Raw genomic sequence first — 14,417 nt, forward strand, 5'->3', positions numbered from 1 at the left:
AGTCTAAGATCAATACAAAATAGAAGGCAATTAAGACGGAATGTTGAGTTGGAGGAAAGGTTTTTTAGAACCACACAACAACAAAAAAAACATTTGGCTAAAACTTGTGCTTATGGAAATTTCACTATCTCCATTTTGCATGTAAAGTTTTGAGGGGCATTTTTAGAACCCATAGAGTGGAGGAGATATGACGAAAAACAAAATGGTTGAACTGACCTTGAACCACACAGAATTGAAACACATTGAAGTGAGTACTTCTTTCAGTGTATAATTTTGAACAAAATGTTTCAATCTTTCCGCCAACACCGACATGGGTCCTCTTTTTTTTTTTTTTTTTTTGAAGTCAACTTGAAATAAGTTCCCAAAGAGCAAAACTAAGTTATTGTCGACTTTTATTCACACACTCGTAGATCTTCCATGCCTTTTCACAGATAATTCTCAAAGGTTAACTGCACCATAATCCCAAAAATCAGCTCTGTCTCGCATTCATCACGACGCATTTCTCTTGGGGGCCGAGTAACGCTAACAAGTCACAGTATATGGAGGTATGGCCACGCACAATCACATGTGCCTTCATACAAACTGCTCAGCAGCTCTTTAATCATGTCGCCCGTTGAATGGGCATGTTCTCCTTCTTCTTCTTCTTCTGTTCTTTTCATTTTTATTCAAAAAGACGGAACGGTAAATGAATTTAACAGCTTTTGATTCAAATGCTAATTCAAACGAACAGCGGTGGCACAGTGGCTTTTGTTTGCCGGCTCTAGAGTCGGTCGGATAGGATTCTGCTGTTGTTTCCAGATGGCAGATATGTGTCTCTGCTCGCATATTCTGCTCAAAGCGGCAGTGACATAATTTATTTTTGATGATCATTAATTTGCTTGCACAGTTGTGGGGGGAGGGGAGAATGTTCCGTTAGCCAGTGATCGTTTTTGTGTGCTGACCCATCAATTATTTAAAAGAAGCTATGATGACAGGAATCTAGTAAGGGACTGGGAATATATATCAATTAAGTGGTGACGGTATTTAAGCATTTGCAATCCATATACTCAAATCTTTACCCATGCATATGATATTTACAGACCCGTTGGAAACATGCGCCCAGATATCTGCAGCCAACGAGCCAGTGCTCCTTTTTCTTACACATCAGGGTTGCCGGCGACGACAACACCAAGTGCCAATGTTGGTCAAATGGCCAGTGGTTTGCAAAGCGGTTCCTCGAACTCTGGCCGTATACATAGCCCGGCAGTGGCAACGCCGGCGCCTAGAATTTCCAAGGAAGTTGCCCAGCGACCAGCGACAACAAACCACCTAGGAGGCCATAGCGTGACCACACCCACGCCTTTGAATGTATCAACGCACAATTCGTCTTTTCTGGAATCAGGAGGAGCAACAAAGACGAATACTTCGAGTGGGGCACAAAATGGTATTGGAGCTTGCAAAGCGGGTCCCCAACGAGCTGTCGCTGGTCCAGCTCGACTCACAGTGCAAAGCACTCCCGTGAGATCACAGCCACCCATGCTAAGTGGCAGCCTTTGCCAGCAGCCGAACGCAAGTTCTACCACAAGGTGTGCCGACAGGAATGGCCTTGATTTCAGTGCGGCCGGTATTGGAATACCCATTGAGGGAGGTTTTCAACAGAGCCCGAATAATTCATCGAAAGCAAATCATTCGACGCGCACCCATCACCATGAGTTTAGGGCTTTGGAACGTGTCAAAGAGTGCCACAGTTCATCGGATGAGAATAGGTCTTCTGGTCATGCAAGCATGTCGGATACGGGCGGCCATGGCAGTTCTTCTCCTGGTGGCGTAGCCTTGGGCCCTTTGCCTGAGGATCGGCTGGCTTCGGGAGTCACAAATCGAAGTACACGCTCCCGAACAACAACCAATCACTCCCGTGCAAGACATCGTGCCACCCCCGCAAAGGCCCCCTGGAGTGGAAATGGTCTGGAGGATATCAAGATTGCAATACAACAACTGACCATGAGATCTCAAACCAGCACCAGTACCTACAGCAGCATAAGCGCCGGCTCAGAGAGCTCTGAACCAGCAAGACGCTTAGGACGTTATGCCTCGGTGGAGACCGTGAACACGAATGTCACCAATGCCGATGAGTTTGTTTGGGTGGATTCCCACAATCGTTTAGTGGAATTGCAGCACCCTCCCTGGAGTCAGCACTGCATTGTTAGGGTGCTGCGCGACGGCCGATGCAAAGAGTATGCGGAGCGAGTATCCCCAGATGCTTTGTCTCGTCTAGGGTATCTGCTGCAGAGAGCCCTGGTACGCATCGCCCGGGAAATACAGAGGCTCTCCTCAAATCTGGGCATGTGCTCCAAGCAGGAGGTGGCCGGAGCCTTTAAAATAGTACTTTGCCCGATTTTGGCTGATTCCTGTATAAAGGCTTGCCTTCGCGCCGCAGCTATGTTTGCCGTTCCCGGTGACAGTGCCCTCAAACAAAGTAAATCTTCAAGAGCTGGTATCCAATTGTCGGTGGGAAGATTTCATCGCTGGATGACGGACTCCAGACTGGGGAAATTTATTCATGAATATGCTGCCGTTTATCTGTGTGCAGGCATAGAGAATCTTCTGGAGGAGATTCTGCTTCAGTGCTTCCCTGCCGATTCCAGTCAACAGCTTACAGCTGCAGCCTTAGAGCACACCATATCGCTATCGGGCGATATGTGGGGCTTGCTGCAACCATTTGCTCATCTGAATGCTGGACGCATAGCTTCGGGAGCACTAACAATGCCGCGCTGGGCAAGCCAATCATCGCTAGGGTCGGGCACTCACAAAAGCGGTTCCTCTGCGGGAAGCACCAACATATCGCTGGAACCTTGTCTACTAACCACATGTGTGGGAAGCGTCACAGAGCTAAAGGAGTTGGCGCTCAGAGCCCAACAAAAGTTCCAGCATTGTGCGATTTCAAGTCCTGCTCTCTCGGCTCTTTTCTATTTCATGCGCTGCTCTCAACTTGAGCACAGTGAGTTTAGTGGGCAGCAGCAGGTGACAGGCGTGGGCAATAACAACAGCAATGCCAACAGCACTCAGAACATACAAGAATTGTGCTATGAAAGGGCTTATGTGGTGTTGCCACCCCTGGTGGAATGGTTGCGAGTTGCCTCGGCTCACGCGGAATATCGCAATGCTGTCATGATCGACAAAGACGACATAATGCAGGCGGCTAGGCTGCTTCTGCCTGGAGTGGACTGCCCCATGCGGCCTGTGTGCAGCGACGAAGAGCTTCCCACCAAGAAGTCGCACTTCCCCCATTTGTCCAGCACGACTGCCATACCATCCAGTATAAGCGAAGACACAACGGAGTTGGGAAAACGGGCCACCACCACATTGGCCTTTAAGCTCATGTTGACGGGGCGAGCGGAACTCCTGGCGCAGGCTTCGAATTTATTGCCACCTACGACTCGCTATGATACCCTCAACCATGCCGGAATGACGGCGTTGATGATTGCGAGCATACGAAACGAAGACGTTGTCATACAGGCCCTTTTAGACGCGGGCTGCGAGCCAAATATCGAGGTTCCAGCGACCGGAAATGCCAACTTTCCGGCCATACATCCTGATACTCAACATTGGACAGCTGTGACATTCGCTGCCAGTAGAGGCAATTACGCAGCTCTTCGACTCCTGTTGGAACGTGGCGGCAAGGTGGAAGGCGGAGCAAGACAAAGTGAAGATAAGCACACCCTTACTCCGCTGCAGGTCGCTTGTGGATCTGGCAATGTCGAGGTGGTATCTCTGCTGTTGCTGCACGGAGCCAATGCTTTCCTCTCGACACAGCAGAAGGACTCGATGAGCTTCGCAGGATCAGCTCAACGGGGTTGTTATTGTGCAATATCTGTGGCAGCGGCCCACGGACAACGGTCAGTATTGAGGAAACTTCTTTCCACACCTATTTCGCAGGGATCCAAGGACGTCCTCTCCTTGGAAGAAATGTTGGCCGAGGGTGATTGCACCAATGCTCGTTCGGGCACCGTGGCCGATCGTTTGACCAGCAGCGAAATAGCCACCACTCTGAGTAAAACCCAGATAAAAAGCCTCCAGGAGGCCATGTACCACAGTGCCGAAAACAATCACTTGGGTAGTTATGTTTGAATTTAAGCATTCCAAATGAAGTAGCATTTCATGCCTTTTTAATTTAGATATCACCATTGAACTGAGGACTTTGGGGGTCCCTTGGACACTTCACTGTTGGATGCATGCGTTGGCAGCGGCTCATGAGCTGCGCCTGGAAGGTGTCATTGATCAACTGCTGCAGGACTTTCTCCAAGTGTGTCCCGATGACTACAGTGTGCAATTTGTCGGCGAGTGTCTGCCACTGCTCTTCAATATATTCCGTTACAGCAAAAACGAGGGCACCACGCTTCTCCTGGCCGATATATTTGCCACTTGCTTTGGCTGGCAGCAGATTAAGCCTATCAAAGAGCCTGCCTCTCAACCCATCAACAGTTCGCGAATCGATCCGAAATTCGTAAACAATCCCGAATTGAGCGATGTCATATTCAGGTAAGCCTTGGAATGCAGGATATGGGTCTTAATTGCCACTTGATGACGTCATCATTGAATTTGATTTTTAACAGAGTGGAGGGAAAGGTTTTCTATGGCCATAAAATCGTCCTGGTAACAGCATCACCGCGATTCCAGAGCATGCTGAGCTCAAAGCTGAGCGATAACACCACCCCCACTGTTCAAATTAACGACATCCGCTACCACATATTTCAGCTGGTAATGCAGTATTTGTACAGCGGGGGGTGCACGAACCTCGATGTCTCCAAGACGGATGTGCTTGAGTTAATGGCCGCCGCAAGTTTCTTTCAGCTGGAGGGTCTATTGCGCTACACCGAATCTCGGTGCTCTGATATGATCGACATAGACAATGTGGTGGCCATGTACATTCATGCCAAGGTAATTTCCCCTATATGTAGATATGCCTCTCACATTGACTTCATGCTTCGAAATTCCCCCCTCCCCCCCAAAGGTCTACAATGCCATCAAACTTTTGGAATTCTGTCAAGGATTTCTGTTGCAGAACATGGTGGCCCTACTAACATACGATGACTCTGTGAAGCGATTGCTGTTTGCAAAGAAGATTCCCAACCATGACGTTCTCACAGGCCTGCTGCAGGCTCTGCAACAACGTATCAAGGAACGCAAATCAATGGGCCCTTGCAATTTCCGCCACCAATTGAGTTCCCCCACCGTCGCTGCATCGGCATCAGCAACAGCAGCATCAGCGGCCGCAAACAGTTCTAAGTGAAATCGTCATCGAAACCCGTTGCACTTCCTACAAGACTCTGTTGAACAATTTTAGTTATTTAGTTTTAGACATCTTGAGCTATGTATGTTTGTATGTAGCATGTATCTGTATCTTGTAAATCTCTATGTTTAAATGTATCTATGCAGCCTGTATCGCGCTAACGCTCTAATGTAAAGAAACTTTGTATTATGTCTCTATGTTCTTCCAATAATAGAATCATTCCTTTATTTATTTAAATTAAAACATTGGATTATAACTCTGGAGAGTGTGTGGAGTGGAATGGTAGGAGAGTATTGGATTCCAGATTTTTTTTTTTTTTTTTTGGGAGGGGGGGGGGGGGATTTTTCATGTAGTCTTTTTGTCCTTGGTCTCGGTAGTTTTGACGACAACTTTGCGCTCTTCATCGGAATCCTCCATGGCCGGAAGTTCACTATTCGCCTTTGCCGACTTGGAAATTTCATCCGGAATGTTATTGCCCACCGGCACAAAACCATGATTGTCAGCTTTGTAGTGCACAACAACTTCTTGGCCTTCGCTGTCGAAGAAGGAGTACGCCCCGGTTACCTCCAGATATTGGTCGTCAGTGCCAGCGTTCTTCACCACCGCAGTTTCTTCGCGGAAAGAACCATCAGCACCACGGAAATGGAAACTGTACGAACCATCCATATTGTGTTCGGATCCGGATTCGACGATGTCCACCATTTGGGGCATTTCTGTTGTAGTGGTCGTCACCAACTTCTTGCCAACAACAGCAGGCGTCATTTCCCTCTCATCCACAGGAGCCGAAAAGGCTACGCCTACTATCAGAGTCAGACACAGCTGCCGCGAAGAAACGGTATTTCAAAAAAAATGCACAACCTACTATCCATGGCAAGTACTTACGTATTTCATATTGAACAACTTTGCGAGTCCTTGTACAACCAACCGATCTCAGTAAATCTCTATATACAATTGACGCCTTGCAGGTAAAATGTTCCCAATTTTATACTACAAACCTTTATTGGCGCAAAACAAAGATTGTGCTAATTGTTATTCTTACAGCTATAAAATCACCTAAAAGATGCCATTCTGGTTTGCGGCTCCCATTGCTCCATGTGCTAGTAAAGCGTAAATACGGCTGTGTCCCAGTTTAAATGATATGGGGAATTTCAACAACAACTTAGTCATCGCCCGCGCTGATTTCAATCGATTCTGCGGACGGATGTCAATCCCCCCAAATCTGATAAAGTCGTCCGATGTGTTCTGGCCTGCCTCAGCAAATTGCCCCCGCGGCACATTAGACAGGCACTTACGGCGTTATTGTTTAATGAGAAATGGAAGTCGCGCAGTTGTTACCTTTGTGTCCTCCTCATGGTGACCGATTTAAGTGTAAATAACAAATCCAGTTTGGATTCTCATTTGCATTCGATGAATCTGCAGATTCCCACACGTAGCGAGGGTGGTTTACAAATTGTTTTAATTTTTTGGAATTTTGGTTTAATTTTGGAGCAGATTCAATTGCAGCAGCAGCCAGCGTACAATGTGTTCCATGCTGAACGTTTCTCGCAAAGAAACACTTCCACACAATTCCCGTTCCAATTCTTGGTAGTTGTTCTCAATATTGTTTAGAAATTTTTATTTTTGGACTATTGTTTCATTCAATAAGCAGAACGAAAAAACAAAATCGAATAAAATAAACGATAAATGTGTATGTGTGTGTGTGTACGTGCATAAATTATTTGTTAATTTTCACTTCTTTTCACTGTGTACGAATAAAAAGGGAATGCTTGTTGAACTCACACTGCTTACACTCACTGTTCAATTCCCAAACTTTTTTGAGTGTAAATGTATCAACGCACACGGCATGTTTGCTGTTGATCTAAAGGGTGATTTTTTAAGAGCTTTATGAAAGTTTTCACCAGAAAAAAAAACACACATAAAATTCAGAAAAATTCATGAAATCTTGATTTGAATCGATAGTACGGTCCATATAATCTAATGTTTGAAGATTATTTTATGCAAATGTTGACGGTGACTGCGCCACAAATGGTTCATCCGCTAGTCCATTTTCCGCATACTCTTGCCAACATTTCGGCGAGTATCTCACGAATAAATGCTTGAATGCGTGAATTGTCTGCATGGACATGAGCTTTAACATAGCCCCACAAAAAATAGTCTAAAGGCATTTAAACGCACGATCTAGGCGTCCAATTGACCGGTCCTGAATGTGAAATAAAATCTTCACCGAACTCGCCTCCCACAAGTCCATTATGACGCGTGCTATGGCACCGTCTTGTTGAAACCATATGTCATGCAAGTCACGCTTTTGCATTTTGGCCAAACAAGTTGGACAACATCACACGGTAGCGCTCACCACTCACAGTTACTTTACGATTCGCACCATCTTTGAAGAAGTACGGTCCAATGGTGCCACCAGCCCATAAACCTCACCAAATTGTGACTTCAGCCAGAAGCATTGCTCTTGCTCCAAAATCGTCAATTCTGATTATTTACGTACCCACTGAGCCAAAAGTAAGCTTCATCGCTAAACACGATGAACGCGCGATGAACTTTCTTAACAGAGCGTGCATTTTGATAATAAAATTCAATAATTTGCAAGCGTTGTTCGTTTGTAAGACGATTCATGATTAAATTATAGACCAAACTGAAGATGTTTGACTGTAAAACAAGACACGAAACGTGAGCTGTTGAAACCAGTGTTGAAACCAAAAAATGATAGCTAAAAAAATCAGGAGGTGTTATAAACTAAAAATGTACTTGAATTAATAGAAACAAATAAAAACGTGTTATTTTTGGCCATGCCAAGCTATGGATACCCACCACCATGGATAAATTAACTATCCTCTTTTATAAAAACTCCACTACTATATCCATAGTAATATGCAAATGGGGGCTGGTCTGGTTCATATTCGATGCAGGTCCCGATAACTCGTAGACAAGACACAGATCAAGCGCAATCGGGCAACAAATCCGCTTTTTATGGGATTAAGATCCTAACTTGGAAGGTCGGCTTCCATATAGGAAGCTAATCTCACTAAAGTCTGATCTTGACCTGGTCGGATGACGGGAGGCTTAATAAAAGTCACTATGTCAAATTCCGGCGAAATCAGGTAATAAATGCAGCTTTTATGGGCTTAAGACCCTCAATCCTCAGATGGGTCTATATGGCAGCTATATCTAAATATAGTCCGATCTGGACCATATTCAGGTGTGATGACGGAAGCCTTAACGCACGAAATTAGTATACCCTCCATGGTGGTGGGTATAAAAACTAAATACATTTATTGGCAGGAGGCAAGGGTGGCATTTATACCCGAGCCAGGCAAGGCAAGTTATGCGACACGAGCGAACTACTCAAATACAAACAGCATGCCTATGTCAAGGCAAGATCGGTGAAGACTGCCCTGAACGAGGTTGTGCATAAAATAGAAGAATCCTTCGAAGCCAAAACGTACACACTGGCGGTATGCATTGACATCGAGGGGGCTTTTAACAATGTGCGGACCGACACACTGATTCAATCCTTGGACCCGGTCCTTAGAGACTGGATAAACCATTTGCTAAGGAACAGGTTGCATAAATATAAGTGGCACAAGGCAAGCCACAGGGGGGCATTTAATCGCCACTCCTATGGGTGACCAGCATAAATGACCTATTCCGGATGCTGATTGAGGAGGGATTTGAACCCGTCTTCTAAACAGACGATGTTATAATACTTCAAAGGAGTAAGGATTCGAACCAGCTATTCAAAAGGGCCGAAAGGGTCTTGCAGAGGTCTCAATTGTAATCCAGAGAAGACTGAAATATACCTGTTCACGAGGAAGACGAAGTTGGACCAATTTAAGGCACCACGTTTCCTCAAAAAGACAATTTCGATATCAGACAAGGTCAAATACTTAGGTGTGACCTTGGACAGAAAACTGAATTGAAGTGTCACATACAGGAGCGTGCTGAGAAGGCTCTCAGATTTTGGGCGCTATGTAGACGGCTGTATGTAGGCTCGGAATTGGGCCTGAATCCGAGAATAGTTCACTGGCTCTACAGGAGCGTGATTAGACCAATATTTACTTACGTACCTCAGTAGTTTGGTGGACTGCTATGGATAAAAAGTGCAGCCTAAGGACCATACAACAGGCTCAGAGAACATGTTGTCTTGGCACTAGGTCACTGAAGACTATTCTAGACATCCAACCCATTGACATACAGATTAAGTGAGAGGCAGCCACTGCGGTTATGAGACTTAACGCGATAGGAGAATGGATTGAGGATGGTAGCAGCTCATACCATCGCGGTATAATCGAGGCGACGATAGGAAACCGGGAAGGAAGGGAAGAGGTTTCCGATCGAGTACCTGAGATGCACCTTGAGGTCGAGTGCGAGGCACTGCTGCCAGCGGCACAGTCTTGGATTGACGGAACCCTAGTATTGCCATCTGGAAGATCATGTTACACGAATGGATCAAACCTAGAGGACAGAGTGGGCATGGGGGTCTACATTAAGAACCCAGGGACTGAGATCTGTTTTAGACTGCCTGACCATAATACGGTTCTGCAGGCGGATATCCGGACGGTCACGGAATGCGTGAAGTGGTGTGGCGCTAACTCGAGAACGTCGATTATGAACATCTTTATCGACAGTAAAATTGCCATAAGAGCAATAACAACCAGGACGGTATGGTCACAAATAGTCTTGCAGTGTAAGAAGGAGATTAACGCCTTCTCTGAGGATGGCAAAATCCGCATCGTTTGGGTTCCGGGCCATAACAGAGTAAAGGGGAAAGAAAGGGTAGACGATTTGGCGGTGAAGGCCAGAGGACTGCCGTCAATAAACTTGGTTAAACCGAAGCTTTTCGGGTCGACGCAATCCGACTTAAGGGAGTGAGCGACGAATGTGCATGCAACATTGTGGAATAGCGAAATGGTCGGTAGGACGGCGAAAATCCTATGTGGGGATCCAGATCGTGAGAAGACGCGGCTATTACTGAAAGGAAGCAAGTAGGAGGTCAGTATAGCTATTGGTATCATAACGGGACACATAAGACTACGAGCTCACTTATGTAAAATCGGTGCAGCAAGTGATAGGATGAGTAGGGCATGCGGAGAAGTAGATAAGACGTTGGAGCATTTGCTTTGTCATTGGCCGGCATTCGCGTCTAACAGATACCGGCACTTAGGTGGATGCACAATACCAAACATGAACCAACTTAGGGGAGTGGTATTGAAAACAATTAATGATTTTGTAAGTAGCACGGAATTCCTAACTTAAAATTTTCTTTTTAGAGGTTACTTTATAGTTTTTAGAGCGCACAACCAGCCGATTACTGGCTTAGGTGTACATATGTCGATAGTGGCGGCATGGAGCGGATTAATATCTGCACCCTCTTTTCAACCTTACCTAACCTACAGCTATCGGCCTACAGCCTACTCTATCTTTGGTTAAACAATCATGTTCCAATGAAACAATGAAAGTAATTAAATATGGCAAGCCAGAATGGTACAATAATAATGATGTGCGGCTAGCTATCCTTAACAGAGATTTGGCATTTTGCGCTTCTATTGAAGAACCCTCTGCCAGTAATGATTTGCGGTATAAAAGATACAAGGCTTTGGCTCGTAGTACTTTGAGAAGGGTTAAACGCTCATATGGCGCTCTTCTCGAGAGAATTGTGGTCTAAAATACGCTCTACCGACAGTCTTGATTCGGTTATATGTGATAGCAACTGTCATATAGATCCTAGTTTGTTCAATAATTATTTTACTTCTTCTACTTCTCACTACGTACCTCATTTTTGCCAAATAAATAGTACTTACTCCGATAGCCGTAACAACATCCTTAACTTTAGGAGTATATATCCTGATGAATTACAATGTGCAATATTTAGAATTAATTCGAATGCTTTGCGAACCGATGGTATACCTATTCGATTTATTAAGATAATCTTGCCTTATATTCAGCAGCATATACTGAATTTTTTCAATACTATCCTAATGACGAATGGAAATTAGCTAGAGTTAAATGCTGGTTATGCTCTCGTAAACATACCGTAAATGTAGGAAAACTTGTCAGCTGTTTTGGTTTGCTTTATGAAAACACATGCAAACGATTACCGAACGTCTGTCGACCGCAATTGCATCCCCTGATCTCCTGAGTGACGTAACCTGGCAAGCTGTCATTTATTTGGGATCCGACCATCTCCCCATAATTCTCACCATCGACCGACTTCTCGACTTCATAACCACTGAGCGCCAAACGTTTATCAATCAAAAGAAGGCCGATTGGGCTGGCTTCAGAGAGTACACCAATCCCGCTTCAGTGAACTGACACCCCATCTAATGTGATAGTTGCTGAGAGGATATTCCGAGAAATCATTAACGCAGCAGCCGCTCGCTTTATACCAGCCGGTCGAATACCCCAAGAGCAGTGGGATTCGTTGCATGGACCCCCTTAACCCCAGAATCAGTGAACTGAATATGGAAGAATGTAACTTAGGTACCGGTTTAGGCAAGTTGTGGACTACTGTGAAGTCACTCTCGAAACTCGGTAGATGGGACGACAGGACCTCAGTCACTTTTGGCGACGTATCCGTGACTGATTCGAAGAGATGCGCCAGATTGTTCAACCGTCAATTTATTGTGCATGCCGAGAATGACAGGGCTAGTAGGAGAGCCATTCGTCATATCCGTGGTCTCCAAGCCGCCGAGCAGCCGTCACAATTTACCGTGGACGAAGTTACAAATGCCATCCGTGGCGCCAAGTCATCCAAGTAGAATTCAGTAAAAAAAAAATTTCGTTCCGTTTTCGTGTTAGCTGATAAGATTTGAAGTTTGCAGAAATTTCAAAACCAAAAATGTATGTTTAGAAAAGGTCATTCTTCTATTATCTATCTGCGATTTCTCTGTTGAATTTATTGTTAATAATTAAAGTTGAATACTTGAGTTGTTAATAATTGAGTTGTGAAATGTAAATGAAAAAGTGAGACATGTGATAACAAGAAATTACAAGAATTGAGTAGGAGGCAAGCGCCAATATGGCGCTGTCGTATCCGCTAATCCATGTAAGCAGTATGGCATGAAACTGTGCTCTATTCAGGGGTTCCACACACTCTGCCACGCACTTTGACCTCACTGTACTAGAACTCACGGCCTTGAGGGCCGCCATATACACATACTGGTTTCGACCAGGCACGAAATGATTAAGAGCACCACATCAGTTGAAACTCTGAGCTCCAATTTGTTCGGTGTTCATCGTCATTACAAGAAGCTCATTGCGGTTAGTGGAATGCTTGATATACAAAGTACATAGCTGCAATTGTAGGTAAATCAGCGGTATCGAAGGGAGATTCTCAGTGAGAGACCGGACGCGAACGGCTCTTGCTTCAATGCTGATCGCCTGAGATACTCGATGTGACAAGGCGAGCTATTGGCGCCTTTTAATAACCAATGGCCATAACGTTCCCGCGGCGATCGGTGCTATGGACCGGAACAGGCTTGGCGAGAATCGCTATCTCCACATACAAATGTGGTTACAACATCAGCAACAACAACTGATTTCGAAAAGTGTAAATCCCTTCCCAGAATTTCTTTTGCATCTATCGTTATGGCATATAGCTCTCCCTTGTGTTGTAGTATAGCCCCAATCCAGTCCCTGTCTCCTGAAACCCCCCTCAGTCCGTCCACCGCATCCATTGTGTCCAGAAGGGGAAACTTCGCCGTTTCCCCGTGCGGCTCAGGGCGGTGACTGACGACCCATCACCTTTTTTTTAAATGCCCTCTCAATATTCGAGAAAGCTGCCATCTTCTTCAGATGGAGACACGTCTCAACTTCCCACATCACTGCGTCGAGGTCAGTCTTCTCCGACCAGCCCTTGACTTATGCCTGAAGTTCTTCGACGTCAGACCCTCTCTCACCTTCACCTTTTATTAAAAAAATGTTTTTGGTTGAAATGTCAAATGCTACGTTTTGTAATAAGCTTTAATGCCTCTTTGCATTTACGATACATTGTTCTACATTTACGAGAGCATAACCAAGCCTTTACTACGGAACACAAGTCTTTTTACCAATCACATGTCATGATTCAATAGCAATTTCAATGTCAACAATTATCAAAGCAATTAATGGCTTTGTTAAAAATATGCAGCTACTCCGTATAAATCAATACCATACTAAGTTGGCCAAAATTAGGTCAATATTTTTACTGTGCATTAGCCACAATTTCAGTCTGTGTGTTATTTCTGTGTTTTATTTGACGCACCAACACGGTTGCAAAAATTCATTGAAATCGGTCCAGATTTCAATGAATTTTTACGGTTTAGAGACGCTATTTCTTTACAAAATTTAACATGAGATGTTCTATCTCAATACTTGTGAAAATTTTCATCAAAATCGGGTCAGATTAGATATAGTTCCTACATTCTGTCATCTGATATGCTCTCTCGTAAGAAAAACTAATGGTTTTAATCACGTAATTAATTAATCCAATTAATGTTTTAATTGAAACGGCTTCAACCACGAAAATCAAATACAGTTTTTGAAAAAGGTGATTGTATTAATTTTTTAATTGGGTCAATTAAAAATTGTATTGAAAAAATGCAAATGTTATATTAAAATGTTTGCAAAAAGCGCGATGTAAAGGGCGCATCAATCTGATTCACCAATATTTGGGGTGAAAAATGCGATAAAAATCAGCAATCAGGACAAGGGGATCAAAAGAAGTCATCATAATATTCCAAAGTTTCCATTTGGCTGGAACTCTAACACCTTTTAATACATTTTCATCTAAAGAGTCATATTCAAATTTACTTAAGTGAGTTCCCAAATTTTTTCGGATATAAGCACTTTAATCAATAAAACCTGGAACCTTGGCATCAGCGTCGTACAAAACACTCAGTTTTTGAGGCTTATATGTGTTTGAAGCTTCTTTATAAGGAAGATACCCCACTTTCAAAGTTTGAGACCGTGCCAGTATGTTGGAGGTTCAAAAGGAAACTCTAGCTCTTGTAAAAGTTTTGGTTTATCATTAGAGTACATAGGCAAGGTTGTAGAATATCTGTAGCACATTCAGTGTCGTTTTTTCGGAGTGGAGTTAAATTCAGGTGATTTTTCTCTATCATCATGACAAATTGTTGTTCGGGAACCCTTCCTTTTTCTT

The 14,417-nt window shown here is 44.3% G+C and overlaps 2 protein-coding genes across 7 annotated transcripts in view; one reads left to right on the forward strand and one right to left on the reverse strand.

The window, feature by feature from the left end:
• The window catches only part of LOC106096183 (ankyrin repeat and BTB/POZ domain-containing protein 2), a 66,777-nt gene extending 61,265 nt beyond the window's left edge, over positions 1–5,512 (forward strand). For all 6 annotated transcript variants that reach the window (XM_013263793.2, XM_013263794.2, XM_013263792.2 and 3 more), the window contains 4 exons: positions 1,080–4,093; positions 4,155–4,518; positions 4,593–4,917; positions 4,991–5,512. In XM_013263793.2, the coding sequence (XP_013119247.2) occupies positions 1,080–4,093; positions 4,155–4,518; positions 4,593–4,917; positions 4,991–5,269 (3,982 nt within the window). In that variant the 3' untranslated portion in view covers positions 5,270–5,512. The remainder of the gene's footprint in view (positions 1–1,079; positions 4,094–4,154; positions 4,519–4,592; positions 4,918–4,990) is intronic.
• Positions 5,513–5,599: 87 nt separating this feature from the next.
• Positions 5,600–14,417, reverse strand: part of LOC106096184 (endocuticle structural glycoprotein SgAbd-9) — a 54,517-nt gene continuing 45,699 nt past the window's right edge. The window contains exons 2-3 of the mRNA XM_059362784.1: positions 6,152–6,201; positions 5,600–6,088 (exon numbers count right to left, since the gene is read on the reverse strand). Coding sequence (XP_059218767.1) covers positions 5,615–6,088; positions 6,152–6,160 — 483 coding nt within the window. The 5' untranslated portion in view covers positions 6,161–6,201 and the 3' untranslated portion in view covers positions 5,600–5,614. The remainder of the gene's footprint in view (positions 6,089–6,151; positions 6,202–14,417) is intronic.

The sequence above is a fragment of the Stomoxys calcitrans genome, chromosome 1, assembly GCF_963082655.1.
Source record: "Stomoxys calcitrans chromosome 1, idStoCalc2.1, whole genome shotgun sequence".
Taxonomy (NCBI): domain Eukaryota; kingdom Metazoa; phylum Arthropoda; class Insecta; order Diptera; family Muscidae; genus Stomoxys; species Stomoxys calcitrans.